General features: G+C 43.4%; 1 protein-coding gene across 4 annotated transcripts in view; it reads right to left on the bottom strand.

Moving 5' to 3' along the window:
- Nucleotides 1-15,000, bottom strand: part of zfhx4 (zinc finger homeobox 4) — a 69,120-nt gene that overhangs the window by 5,553 nt on the left and 48,567 nt on the right. For all 4 annotated transcript variants that reach the window (XM_028964065.1, XM_028964057.1, XM_028964074.1 and 1 more), the window contains exons 5-9: nt 9,563-9,667; nt 5,316-5,449; nt 4,763-4,963; nt 4,510-4,630; nt 1-4,390 (exon numbers count right to left, since the gene is read on the bottom strand). The exon at nt 1-4,390 is cut by the window's left edge and continues 809 nt beyond it. In XM_028964065.1, the coding sequence (XP_028819898.1) occupies nt 1-4,390; nt 4,510-4,630; nt 4,763-4,963; nt 5,316-5,449; nt 9,563-9,667 (4,951 nt within the window). The remainder of the gene's footprint in view (nt 4,391-4,509; nt 4,631-4,762; nt 4,964-5,315; nt 5,450-9,562; nt 9,668-15,000) is intronic.

Here is a 15,000-nt window from a genome sequence, read left to right as displayed (position 1 = left end):
TCAGAGTTTGATGCCATATTCATTTTGCTCTCGTAGTGTTTCTCACTGCCATTTGCTGTGAAGTTCTCAACTTCATTGTATGCCTCATCTCCAGTTGTAACGTCACTTATGGCTGTATTTATTGATGAGGTCTCATCAAAATCAACTTTGTTGGTGTCACTGGAAGCCTCTGCAGAATTCATATTAAGCCCTTCAATTTCATCACTGTTTTCTGCTTTTACAGATGAAGGGCTCAAGAAGTTTTTTAACTGGGCTTCAGATGGTTTGACAGGGGTGGATGATGCAGCTGGCAGCTCATACTCACTTGCCTCAGTCTTTGTAGGCATTTGTGGGTATTCTAAGAAATGATACTTGTTTGGGCTGTCCCCGCCATCTTCTTGTGACATCACAGGACTTGGGGGCAAACTAAAGCCAGCCTGTTTAGCTTCATGCCAGTGTCTTGAGCGTATGTGGCTGTCAAGAGCAGACTTGGCTTTAAAGAGTGCTCTGCAAAAAGGGCATTTCTTGTGGGACTGGGAAGGACCAACTGCACGAAATTGTCCTTTTCGCTCTCTGGCTCTTGTGTTTTGAAACCAGACCTGCACGACTCTCTTTTTCAGACCAACTTCATGAGCTATGTGATCAAGCATCTTTCTTGTTGGGTTGGAATCAAGTAAGTATTTCTCATAAAGGATCTCCAGTTGTTCTGGGGTGATGGTGGTTCTAAGACGCTTATCTCTGTGTTGATCTTCACCACTGTTTCCACCATCTTTGTCATTGGAGCCATCCTCTTTGTCATCTAATTTTCGCTTCAAGGAGCCAGAACCATGGAGAGAGCCCAGAGCAGAGCTGCTTTGTGGTGTCAGTTGGGAGAGGGCTCCTGACCGTAACTGGCCGGTCATCAGAGGGTTATTGGGGTCAAAGATCATGTAGGGCATATCCAGTGGTCTTTCAAGGAATTGTGAATGCAAAAACTGGTTTTGGGCAGCCAGGAAATGCATATGCTGGTGCTCTTGCCACAGTTCCACAGTTGGGAATGCAATCTTACACTGGTCGCACTGGTACTGTAAAAGCTGTGGAGGTAGACTATTCACAATTGATGGGAGTGTAATGGAAAGAGGGCTTGATGGGACAGCTGCAGACTGGGGTTGAGAGTGTGGTCTTGTCATAGGGAGCTGAGAGATTTTGTGGGGTGGAGGTTGAGGAGTTGAGGCTTTGGATGGTGGTCTTGGATCAGATAATGCCTTTGCCACTTGTGTTGGGACAGTCTCGGCCTGCTTTGGTTTCTCAAGGTTCAGTTCAGGTTTAGGCGAGATTTTTCCCAAGTCATGTCGAGGCGAGGGCATTAGTGGTGAGCTAGACCCTGAGCTGGTTGCTGTCCCCAGGGGATATTTGCTTGTTTCTAAATGCCTTGAAGACCCCTGTTCACAGTTATCTGTCAAGTCCTCAGAGTGGTTTTCGTCAGCAACATCTTCATCTTCGTCTTTGTAGCACTGCTTCTTTTGATGTGTAATCAAATCAAAGATTCTTGGGAAAATGACATTGCATTTCTTGCACTGATACTGCATGTTGCTAGTTCTGATGTAGCGCTCATTAGTTAGTTCTTTCTTTTCATTGTCCTTTGAATCTGCCTGGTTCTCATAACTTTTACGTGCCTTCTGCCGGGCATTCTGAAACCAAACAACAATCACACGTGTGGGCAAGTTGAGGACAGTGGAAAGCTGCTCTATCTCATCATCCTTAGGATATGCATTGGTGTCAAAAAAGTCTTGAAGCACTCTCAACTGATAATCAGTGAAGCGAGTCCTTGACGACCTTTTGTTCATGGCAGCATCAGTTCTGTAATACTCTAAAGTGTTCATTTGAGACTCCAGCCTTATATCTTCCAAGGTTGTAATTGGGGGGATGTTGAAGTTGTAAGGGGAATCTTTGCTTCGCTGCCTTTCCTTGAAAAGGGTATTGCGGAACCAATGCTTGATTACTTTCTGTGGGAGTCCAGACTTATCTGCCATTTCCTGTATCTGTTCCTCATTGGGAGAGTTGTTGATATCAAAGTGAGCACGTAAAATCTTGAGCTGATCGTCTGTGATTCTGGTGCGAGGGCGCTTGAACTGTGACTGACGGAGAAAGTTTGGATCCAGCCCCAGTTGCTGTTGGCATAATTGGGTGAGGTCAGAAGATAGCGAGTCCATTGTCGGCAGCTGCAGAGCAAGTTGTGGGGGCAGGCCTGGGTGTTGCACAGACTGCATCATTAGTGGGGGAAAGATGGGCAAGTCAAGTGAGACAGGCAGCTGCACTTTTGGAGGTACAGTGGGTGGTGGTGGAGGTGGTGGTGGAGGTGGAGCAGATTGAGGAGTCTGGAGAGGAGCTGGAGATGGAGCCTTGGTCTTTACTCCACAGCTATTTGCTGGCATGGATGAAACAGGAGCTGATGGAGGAGGAGGAGGTGGCGGTGGAGGAGTCTCTGGTGAGGATGGATTTATAGGATAAAGTTTGTCATACGCCTCTCTGTACTGCTGAGCAAACCTCTCAAGCTCCAGATAAGGGAAGAACTGCCCATGGACATGTTCCTGGTGACTTTTGAGGATCAGCATGTTTGAAAACAATTTTCCACATATGCCACACTCTAATTTGTCACTAAGCTCTTCTTCCCCAATCCTGTTCTTCTTCTGAATCTTCTGTCTATTTTCATTGTACTGAATGACCAGTTCAAATCCAAAGTTCTCCAGAAGTGCTTTGGCAGCATTGCCCCTGGCACCTGATATTATTCGAGGTGGGGGAATTAGTGGCTCTGAGAATTTTGACCTTTTGGAATCTTTGCTTTCCTTCATCCCATCCAGCTCACTGGCACTCTCATGTTTTGCTTTGCTCTCTTGTTTTTCAAGGTGTTCTTCGGCATCTCTGGACATCTGGATCTCAGCAATGGTCATGCTGCTGGGCTCCACCTTTGGTTTGTGGCTATGCTGTGATTTCTGCTGCTGCAGCTGTGACTGGGAAGCTTGTTGCTGAGACAGCTGGAGCTGCTGCTGGCTGAGCTGGTGCTGCTGCATCTGTTGCTTAAGGTCCTCAAGGAAAGATCCAGTCATGCCTGGCATCCCAAATGCAGCTGAGTGCAGTGCAAGCTCGGGGGTGAGGTTAAATTCAGTGCCTGGGATGTAGAAGGGGAACAGGAACTGTGGCTGCTGGAACTGCAGTAAAGCTTCAGGTGTCATGGGGAAGTGGGGAAAGAATGCTGGGTTGAGAAACTGTGGCTGAAAGAATGATGCCTGCTGCTGGAGCTCGTGTTGCAGCTGCATTTGAAGCTGTGCTGGTGACTGGGATTGTTGGTGGGTAGGCTGAACAGGCATGTGATCAGTAGTTTGCTTTATATTGACTTCTTTGGCATCTACAGTGTTCTCTTTGTTAGTCGATACTGGCATACTTGAAGAATCCATGCTCCCTTGATTCACTGGAATCGGACTGTTGGCCGGTACTGGCCCACTATTCACACTACCTGTACTGCTGCTACTCTCAATTTTGGCAGTTCTGGCTTTTGTCTGATGTAGCACAGACCGCATGTGAATCTCTAGGGTTGAGCTTTGGCTATAAGCAACATTACAAATATTGCATTTGTATGGTTTGTTGTCCACATTGTTGCTGGGTTCTTGGGGAACTGGACTTGAGGCTTCTTGAAGAACTTTCTTTAGCTTGTGCAAGTGTGAAACAGAATTGTAGTGAACAAGGAGAATGTTCTTTTGGGTAAACGACTCCTTACACACTGTACACTTGTATGGACGGGAGGGATCTAAAAACTTCTCCATGGTAAAATTTGGACCTTTCCTGAAAGGCAGGGTCCGCTTTGGTTCAGAGCCCATGTCATCCAAAAGAGAGCCACTTTCACTGCCTGTTGGGCTTGTTTTCCCTTCTTGGTCCAGTTCATCTTCTTTATCCATGTCTTGTTCAAAAACCTGAGCCTCTTCCAATGCCCTAGCTTCACTCTCTGTGATGTCTCCATTGAGAGGTAAACTTCCACAGAGCTGCTGCACCTCTGCCTCGCTGAGTTCGGGGTGCCCGTTCTCCAGATGCTTTCTCAGGGCCAGGAATGTGCGGAAGCTTCGTTGGCACAGGCTACACATGGTGGCAGCCCGGATGGCGTGATATTGGGAATGTATCTGAAGCTTCTGCATAGTCTTGAAAGCCAGGCTGCAGTGGTTGCAGCGGTACTTGTACACATGGCGATCAGAGACTGAAAGCTGTTGTCGCTTCTGCAGATCATTGAAAGGCTCCTGCAAAGAGTCTGGGGTCTTCAGGTCACGTCCTGTGGTCTTCTTCCAGTCAGGAGCTTCAGCGGCTTCCTTTGGTGGTTTGAGTTCATCACTGAGAAGCTCTTGCTCACTTTTGTCTGTGTTCTTATCATCCTTTGAACTGTTTCCTAGTAGAATAAGAAGACAATAAGCAATAGAAAACTATTTTAGAATGCGTAAAGAGAATTTTTGATTAGGTAAATCCAAATGAAAATGAAAATTTTAATTAACTCTATAATATGCGTACCTATAAGCTTGCCAGACACTTCTGGCAGAAGAGACGAAGAATCGGTCAAAGACTGAACTTTGTCTTGAGCTGGTCCTGGCAGCACTGTATTATTAGGAGTTGTAACATCTTGTCCAGTTACCTGTAAAGAAAAATTTAAAACATGTTTAATGCGCATTTTAAGTTAAACAGTAACTCACCCAACAACAAAATATACAATTATTAACTATTTACAGGACAACAACATGTAATAAACACAAAAGATTAGACTTACTGTCATAAGCAACTTCTCTACACAGTCTGGGGCTACACTATGAAGATGGGTCAGATGCAACTGCAGGTGGATCTTGTTGCTGAGGACATCTTGACACAAGGGACAGCAGATAACAGGGTGCATGGAATGCTGGGACATGATGTGCAACTGCAAACGGTTTGCATCCTTGCTACTGTAATTACAGTATGGGCATTGCTGCACCTATAGAAAGAAGGATGGGGGGGTCAAAGTGTGTTTTATTTCATAATATGTAATATTAAAATAAACAAAAAAGGTTTTAGTTTAAAATTAATATAAAAAACATGTTCATAATATGACTAACTAGAACATGTAATTGTTGGATCATAGATAACATGTACCTTGCTTGTGGGTACATGAGCTACAAGGAAATACCTTTAAACCGATTTTAAGATAACAATTCAACAACTCAAAAAAGATGCACATGAAAGGGATGCAAAAAACTGAAACCAACAAGGTATTTCCATTAAGCACACACATACACACAGTGGCTTCTTGCTAATGTGTTAATACATTTTCAAAGTGCGTATCTTACCAGCTCATTGCTAAGTGTTTTTTCCTCAGCAGATTTGGGCCTCTTAGGTCGCGTGTCATTCTCCTTCTCCTGCAGATGTGAACGTTTCCCTGCTGCTGCAGAGCTCAGGGTTTCTTTAGCCAGTGGAGCCCCACCTAACATAAAAGAGGAAATGTGTTAGATTGATTTGAATTTTATATTTTATTTAAAACTTATTAACATTCAATTTAGCTAAACATGTCGTGCATGTGAATAGAAGGAAATTACGTTTCTGAGTACTTTCCATACAGCATTGCAATTTACTTTTCACACACTTGGACCAATTTCTGACAAAGATATTCAAAAGAAACAGGGAATTTCAAATGACATTCATTATCACAGCAAGACTTCTATTGAACGCTATGGTATTTTTCTGCAGTTCATTAGCAAATATAGATTTCCCATTGCGAAACCACCTCACTGTATTACCCTAAATATCCATGCCCTATACAGCGCAGTGGAGGAAGGCAATGCTATTACCATTTCAGCTGAACTCAATTCTGGAAATAACCCCCCCAGTCGTATTTAGAAAAGGCTGCACAGAGTGATAACTCTTTCATTACCCTCATCCTTAGATACAGACAGTGTCCGAGTATTCTTCCCATATGCAATTTATTCACTCTGTGAGTCCATAGAACACAAACAAAAGCAGAGCACTCTGCCTTCACCTAATCTGGCCACTGAAGGCAAAATATGCTTACCCTTAAGAATCAAAGCTTAGCAGGAGATAACTAAAAAAAAAATAAAAAAAAAAAATCTAAACCATAGACATACACACACTGCTTTGTATTTTTCAGTGCATATCCATTTCAAGGAATGTTCATGCATTTTAATTTTATTGCATTAGGGGGGCCCTTTTACGTATTTTATTGTAATCCTACACATCTGGAGTCTGACATATTAGCCTGTCAGGGAAAGTGACACAATGGGAAAAAGACACACACACACACACACACACACACACACACACACACAAGGGCATAATACAAATTTCCAAGAGCATCAGAGATTTTTCCGCAGTCTCAAATAGCAAGGTAATTTTTTTTCCTCCTGGCTTTGATACGCCTGCAGCATTGGGGAGGCATGTCACATACATTTCATGACAAACAGAAAACCTCATTTGCCGGCCGCCCCAATCTTATTGCCTCGCCACATCAGCTGACCTTTTTTCCCCCACACTGTTTATTATGAGTATTTCTAATTTTAACTTTCAATTTTCACAATCTTCCAGTCAATTTGCAACTAAATTATTTCCAGGGTGAGGCGACGATTGCCGGACAACCAGAGTGCAAATACATCTCACAATGCAATGAGGCCGCGCCATTGATTGCCATCATATTGAATGTAAATGTATAGTCTTGGGGCTAATCTGATTGTGTTTTACATGAGGATCCATCTTCATGATTTATTTCCTTAATCAGGCTTCTGCTTTCATAAACACTGTGCTGTGCAGAAGGCACACCACTGTTTGAAGAAATAACAGCAGAAACCATTCATAAAAACTAATCTTAGCGAAACACTTCAAGGGGAAGACAAAATACAAAATGCATTATTCTGTATTCAAACATGTTATCATTGCGAGTGTGCAGTCTTTGTTACCGAGGGGTATTATTTTCTTGTGAATATAACTCCTCCCACACCCTTCTTCCTCAACAGCCTCCATATTGTAATACAATTACTGAGGGAAGACTCACTGCTTATTCTCCTTTGTTTTAGTCTGTGCTTCACACTCAATTACAGTGTCCTTTTTCCCTTTGTCTGGAGACACAGTGCAGTTCAACGAAGCAATAGATAAAATAATTGTGACACTCCCTCCCTCCCCTCAAATGACAAATGCCTTTGAGATGCAGGACCTCGGTTGATTAGATAAATCAAAAGGTGATTTATGACATTCAAGCTGTTTGCATTACAGGAACGTGAGCAGTGGTGTGGCCACCCATCTTTATTTACAACTGTCAATGCTCCCCCACCAAAAGCAGACTGCTTCCCATCAAACATTTTAAATCTCTGATAATTTAACCAAAAGGTAAACCGGCAGCCAGACCGACAAACAGCACCCTATCTGTCCTTCATCAATATTTTATCTGTATGATTTAGTCTTCTTTTTTAGTGCATTTAGTTTTCTAAAGGCAAATATTCAAGAAATCGTCAATTAAACGTGACCTGCTATGGAGGCCATTTCGATTTACTATTTAATTTACTGGACCTCAGGCCCACCAGTATGGCTAAGGTTACAGAGCCATAAATAAGCCTGTACCCTGGGACACTTGGAGTAACTTTAGTGATTTAGAGGTACTCAGGGTTAAGGTCATGCATTAGAGTGACCTGTGGTTCATCTGATAATGCCACACTCCAAGCCTCACACTCCCACCCACAACCAGGTCCCCCACCCCTAACCCTGTGAAGCACATTTGAATCATTTTGTCCATTCCTTCCTTTCCGGGACTAAACCTACACTGACACATGTCACAATCGTCAGAGACATTCTGTTCGCATTGATTATCCTCATGAGAAAATTCATAGCTGTAGGCCTGCAATTAAACATGGTAATATATTTAACATATTTTAATCTAATATTTAGAAATACGATGATTAAGCAATACTCAATTCAAATCTTGTAGATGCATGCAAACAACATTTCAAATGCAAATGTGACTAAAATATGCAGCATTTAATCTGGTTTGCATGTATTCTATTTGGTTTCGCTCAACAGTATTATTTAAATTGCATGAGAAATTAATAGAAAATTGGCTTCATGAGCAATGTATAATTTCCTTGCTAATTCAAAGCAGGTACACAGGAAATGTTTTACCAGTAATGACAGCTAATTTTCATCTTTGCCTGTGTTTGCTGTATTATTTCAGAAAGCGCACCCTAAAGCTACTGCTCTGGCATGTCACATCTCCATACAGCACGGAATAATCTGGAGTTTATCCAGATTAAGACATTTGCATGGCAAATGCAATTTGGATTAAAATTAATCTATGGTGACACTAGATTAAAATGACAAAGTAAATGAGGCTTGGAAAGAAACAAACTGCATGGAGAACCATCGGGAACACTATTAACTTCAGTGGATTCATTTTGTTCGCACACGAGCGCTATGCTCTTTTCTCCTACACGTTATGGGCTGTGGCAGGGAATAAAATGTCTGGACCTGCCAAATCAGAAAACTGAATTACCATGTATGGCACGCTTAAAGCACTGTATACACAGAACTGAAAATGGATGGCTACTGGATGGCATTAAATTATATGGGTATATACTTCCATGCACACAAAGCATGAGCAAAATTAACATCCTTTCTCACTTAAAGAAAAGTGCATCTTTGCCACAGTGTTAAATGACACTCTGTGTAATATGAAGTGCAAATGCATTGAATAGTGGTTCCTCCAAACACGCCTGTCATGGATATATGGTTAAAAGATAGATGACTGGCTAAACTAATAGGCTCCATCCCGTTTCAGCATTTCTTCTGCTCCATTGAACCCCACATTATGTAGCTAGGTATGGCATGCAGCAAAAGACATCCAATGTAATATTCATTTTGACCATAGATTTTCATCTCATACATAAAAAAAAAACATGTATGATTTCTTATTTGGCAAATCAAATATAACAAAGCCCGAGGTGTCTGCACCAGATGCCCCCCCCCATCAGCTCCACACAGGACAATTTGTAACGACTGTTGTGTTTCTAAATGTGATACCATTTACAAATGTATGCAGATTTGGAGCTTCATTGTGTTAAGGGAAATGCGGCCTGATGGGCTGATGTATGATGAAAGCAAAAGAAAAAATTAAATAAATGTATAGGTACAAGGACCTGATATTAGAAAAAAAATTATGATATGGCGGAGTGGAATCTAATCCTATGCTTACGCAAAATTAATATGTCATCAGAGGAACCGCAAGTACAGCAAAGATTAATGAAAGGCGCTTAAAAATTACAAGCATGCAAACTGATTTGATTAAAAAATAATCTCACTGGTCATTCCGTAATATTCTTCAACTTATCCGCATCTCTGCTGTCAGATGTTTCTGATTAAAAATGGGTCAAAGGGAGGCTACTGATAGCATTCACATGCAAGCCGCACATGCAGCCGCGGTTAGCGGAGGCAGGCCCGGCCGTCTGAGATTAAAGCGGGGAGCGGGGCGGGGGCCGGGAAGAGGGTGGGAGGTGGAGGAGGAGGTGCAAACGGCGTGAGAGGCCAAATGAAAGGCTCTTACTCGGCTCCTGCTCTGTCTTCTTGCTCTCTTTGCTCGGCCCTCTGTCCCCGGCTGCAGCCGCCGAGGCGGCTTGTGGAGGTCCTTCGGTGTCTTCACCTGGTTCCTCTACAATCAAGCACAAGCAGGGGATCTGGGTTACCCACATGACAATGTGCATGTCCGCCACCTCATCCTCCTGCCGTTAAAAAGATGGGGGGGTCTGGCCTAGGGCAGTGAGACAGTGAAGTTTATCTAAAGCGACTAAAAAAAAAAAAAAAAATCGTATTTTTGCCGCGGTTGGGGGTGAACTGGGGGGTTATCAGGGGGCACTCAGAGAGATGAGTTTCTCTCCCCGAAGCCAGATCACACACCTCTCCAGATTGTTAGCACTAGGCAGATTACATGGAAATCTTTACGGTGGCTCGCCCCCCTCTTGTTTAATAATTCTGTGTATCTTAGCTATCCGGCGAGTGGATTAATCTGTTTATGCTGTTAGCTGCTAGGTCGGGGCTGTGCCGCGCTAATCCCTGAAAGGCCCACTGTTCCCTTTCATCCTGAGATCATTTGTCTCTCGCTGCGCTGATGTCACATTTTAATGAATTTTTAGCAGTCTGAGTAATGCCAGATAACCAGGCTGGCTGCACTCACACTGTCACATGCTGCTTCCACTGCACAGCGCTGCACACACACACACACACACACACACACCACAGACAAGATCCTATTTTTTAGGATTCTCCCCCGAATGGAATAAATAAGGAAGATGCGGGATGATGCAGATGAAACCAGCACTCGAAAATGCTGCGCTCATCAATTTTAGAAAACCTTGATAACCATATAAATTGAGCACGAGGTGGCACAAAGGTCAGGGTCCCATTTGCATACAATCACTCAAGTCATTGTTTGGTAAGCATGGGCGCCTCGGCTTTGGCGGATACATGATATAATTAACCCTTTCAAACTCCCCACGCAGCGCTGGCACCGACATTTTAAGTGCAACACATTAAGAGGAAATTATATACAGCATGAAATTTTCATGGCAGATGCTGGGAGTGATTGAAAGGAGAAATTGTGCCGCACTCTAGTCCTGATGTTTTATTAATCATATTCTGACAACGGGATGAAATATCTCCTGTCACGCCCGGCAGCTGGGTGCAAAAATTGCTATTTTGGCGCTTGTGTCGCAGTGGTGTATTCTAATTCATTCAGTAACAAAGGCAGTGTGTGTGTGTGTATTTGGGGGCCTTTTTAGATGTGGATACTGCACACACACACACACACACACGCACACACACACAGTGTAGTTCATACAAAGACAGGCAAACTGCACAAATTGAACTGCTTGTTTAAAAAAATAAAAAGCACTTCTGCAGCGTTCTCTCGTCCTCTCACACATCAGATAAGTATAATAAAAAACATAAACAGCAAGGTCACCACGTCTTGGAAAGAAAAGAAAAAAGCTTTTGTCTGTTCCTTGTTTCCACTCTGTTCTCAGCGCCATCTCTCCCAGACAGGGAAAATAAATAAATAAAATGGGACAAGAAATATATATGAATCGGGGAAAAAAACAACAGGAGAAAGGAGAGAATGAGTTTGTGCATTTGTGTGTGTGTGTGGGCAATCTGAGGACGTGTTGTTCCTTAAGTCTAACCACTCCTGATTCTTAATGAGAGTGGATCTGAGGCCGAGTCTCCCTCTCTCTCTCTCTCTCTCTCTCTCTGTGTGTGTTTGTGTAGGTGGGGGAGCACAGCTGGAGTCCTGGACCCTGTGATCATGACCAGATTTCAGGCCGGCTAATAAAGAATAGACACACACACACACACACACACACACACACACACACCTCAATTCCACCGTGTCACAACACACTCAAGGCACAGGCCGTATTATGGCAGTTCCTCTCATCTTTACCCCTTCATCCATGTTCCGTGTTCAACCCAACCCTCTCGTTCCCATCTTTTCCCACTCATCCTCGGGAATGTGCACCCTCTTCCACTGACCCATTCCCCCCGGCTGGGAAATGAAGTGTCAAAGTGCTACCGAACGTCTTTACCTCAAGGGGGCATCAAATTTTTAAGGCTATCGTGGAAAGCGTTAATAAAACATGGTGTGTCAAGCTAAAGAAAAGGGCAAATTATGAAGGTAGTAAAGGAACGGGGGGGGGGAAAGAAGAGTGGCTATCATCTGGGTCTCATCAGACTTTTTTTTTTTTTTTTTAACCCCCCCTCTCCCTCCCTTCGTTCAGTAGGGGTGCTCTGTAGATTTTCTGGTATGTGTTTCAAGAGTGAGAGAAATTCCCAGACATGCTTTCCTATACATCATGGTGGTGTCTGCCCTGGGCCTGACCCTGGTAACAGTTTGAGTAATCTGGGAAGGGTGGAGGGGTGGGGTTGTGGACAACAACTTAATCGCTAACAGCAGCGGAGTGGACACAACTTTTGACGAAGCCCCACCAAAAAAAAAAAAAAAAAAAAAAAAAACGCAAACAAATAACCCTCTCGGGTCAAATGGCCGCGCCTCTGCCATTTTCACAACCTGATGGGAGCGGCTTTGATGTGAGACCCGCTGAACATTAAAGCGGAACGGGCTGGCATTTTGAAAGTGGACGGCGGTGAATGCTATTACTTTGATTTGTTTACACAGGGCGCCCTGCACGTATAAAAAAGATATACTAATAATAAAATCACCCAGAAATGCACAGGCAGGATAATATAATATTGAATAACAATGCAATTATAATACCCGTGCATGCGGCTACATAATATACGACAGACATATAATTATATTCTTGGGCTGATATACCCCCTTTGTTGTTTCAGATGCTCCTTGTTGCTTTGTCTCCATATTAGGAGAGTGAGAGGCGGGGGGCCACGGTGCCGGCTGGTGGGTAAAAATCATAAATGCTGGCCCAGTCACTTTCTTTTCATTAAAAAGCCGGGCCTGTCCTTTAGTGACTGGCTAATGACGGGCTGGGAGGCTGGACTCTTCACATGCTCTCCCCATGGGGACCATAACGGCCCGAGTTGGTCATTATCTGGCCAGTAAAAGAGCGACCCGTTGTACACAGTGGTGGAAATATATTAGCTCAAAAATGATTGTATTCATTAAGATGTCTTCCATACACTCTGAATTTCGCTGCTAATTCCTTCTTCGGGGCACTGATGTGCTTCATTAATCTGAGAAAGAAATTTCTATTTTAGTTTATTTCTGAAACTTCTTACACAAAGTAATTTTTTTATTTTTTTTCAAAAAGTTAGCTTCACATATAGTCACATGTAATTGCACACTTATGTATTGCTGCAAATAATAATTTGATAATTTATATATATATATATATATATTGTTTTGTTTAGTACAAATATGTATCTGTGCAGTAAGAAAAGCGTCTGATCATGATCAGGTGTGCCGAACGCTCATTTTTACTCACATCCCCCCATCAGTGCGAGGAGCCCATGGCCCCTGTGATGTCACATTCTTTCCCCTCGTGCTTTTCATTTGCCCCCTCCATTTGAAAAGAATCTTTTGAAACCCAACACCGCCCTCAACTGTGTTAAGGGCCGGCTGTAATACTTTCAGGATAATAACCTTTACTGACTGGTTGATCCTCCACCTCCCCTTCCCCAAATCTCTTTTTCTTTCCCCTGCTTTGCCTTCTTGCACCCCTCTCCTTCCACCTCCCCCACTGCCCTTGAAATTTCTGCACATTTAACAAGCATTTAGATCTTAACCAGATGCTGTTAATGTACCATGTCTAAATTACTAAACATCAGCGTGGCGAGCAGGCCATGTTTGCACACTGCTGCTAAGCCTGGAAGCAGCAGAGACATAAAGACGCTCCTCGCCGGCTGCAGAACTCGTTTATCGGCATGGGACAGTAGCCCAGTGTGGGCCTATATTCACTGCTATAGGTACAAAAAAAAAAGTTTCTAAAAAAAACACCATGCATTTCTGGAAGAATTCGACATGCGGAATGTAACTTTGAACAATGGGCATATTTTTGGTGAGAAAGGACCTGGATAAGGATTTGTCTGAGTAACTTCCTCTGGAACTTCTAGCGGCCGACTAGGATGCATAGTGCCAGGTTGCTTAGTCACATCATGCCTGGGTCAAACCTGACAGTACATATCATGACATCATGTAGCTTCATAACACAGCACAAAGGCTAATGGAGGTCTTTTCTTATAGAACTCAAAAGGATGCATTAATACCCAGAGGAAGAAAAAAAAAAAAAACGCTGCAGGACGGGCTGTACAATCCGCTGTCTGCCATGAAAGCGGTGCACTTTTAAAGAAGTGAACTCTACTCCAGCTCTGCGCCGAGGTACATGTTGTCACAGTCTATTTTTCATGACAGATTAAAAAAAAAAAAAAAAAAGAGCGAAACTTTCAAACAAAACACTTGTATCAGCATTCGTCCAAATCTTCTTTGTTGTTGTCAATTATTTCATTCCGAGGAAGTTTTCCCTGCCACCTGCCTCTGAGTCGTTGCGTCTGCCGCGCTCGCACCCATTATTTCCTAACATCATATGAATAAACATGATGAAGATTAAAGCCTTTTCCTTTTTGCTGCACAAACAGAAATTTCCACCGATGCTTGGTCGGGGTTCTTACTCCGCGCCCACCAGCCCGAGACGACATTAATGATTCTTAATAACAAATATGCGGCTTTGGCAAGAGCGCGTCTTCAAAGGTTTCCTCAGACAAACACCTGCATCGTGCACAATGGCCATATTGCATTCGTGCCGCGCAGATCACCGGAGGCGCTGAGAGGAAATAAAAAGGGGCTGAAGAGAGGCATGATGGCAGGGCTTACTTTCTATTTGAAACTAACTTCACTAGATTTTTTTATTTTTTCCAATTATCGTCGTTCTCTGTGCAATATTTATTCGGCTCATGATTACAAACATCTGGCTGGGTTTCATCTGCACAGGAGCCAAAATGGGAGGAAACTTCACACAGGGCCTTCCAACGTGACCCCAGCTCTGAGATGGAGCCCCCCCCCCCCCCCCTCTTGCCGCTTGGCTTCCTGTCTGTGACATCTGAAAAGCACTGGAGGCCAGGGTTAATGGCCTTTCCAATCTCTGTGATAAGAATTCATTTTGTTCTATTACCAGCAGTTATCGGAGGAGCCTGCTGCATCACTTCAGCAGGGGTTCAATCAATGAGACGACCTAATGAAGTAACCAGCTGTAGCTCCATTTCCCTGGTCAACTCTATCAGACAAATAAGATCTATCTGTCACATCTCCAGGCCCTGCGCTGGTAACGGAGAACTCGCCGCCTAAAAAAACATACCCAACACAACCTGGCTCACTCCAATCTTTCTTAAAGCATAAAAATGAGACAAAAATGTCTATCAGTGGGTGTCTGTAATAGATGATGCTGGTTAGAATTGTGGAAATTGTCATGTCAGGTTGAATACAGATAAGTAACGCTGCCCCGTTACTTAGTACATTCCTGG

This window comes from Denticeps clupeoides, chromosome 2 (assembly GCF_900700375.1).
Source record: "Denticeps clupeoides chromosome 2, fDenClu1.1, whole genome shotgun sequence".
Classification (NCBI taxonomy): Eukaryota; Metazoa; Chordata; class Actinopteri; order Clupeiformes; family Denticipitidae; genus Denticeps; species Denticeps clupeoides.
Note: the sequence above shows the minus strand (reverse complement) of the source record. Positions and strands in the feature narration are given on the sequence as shown.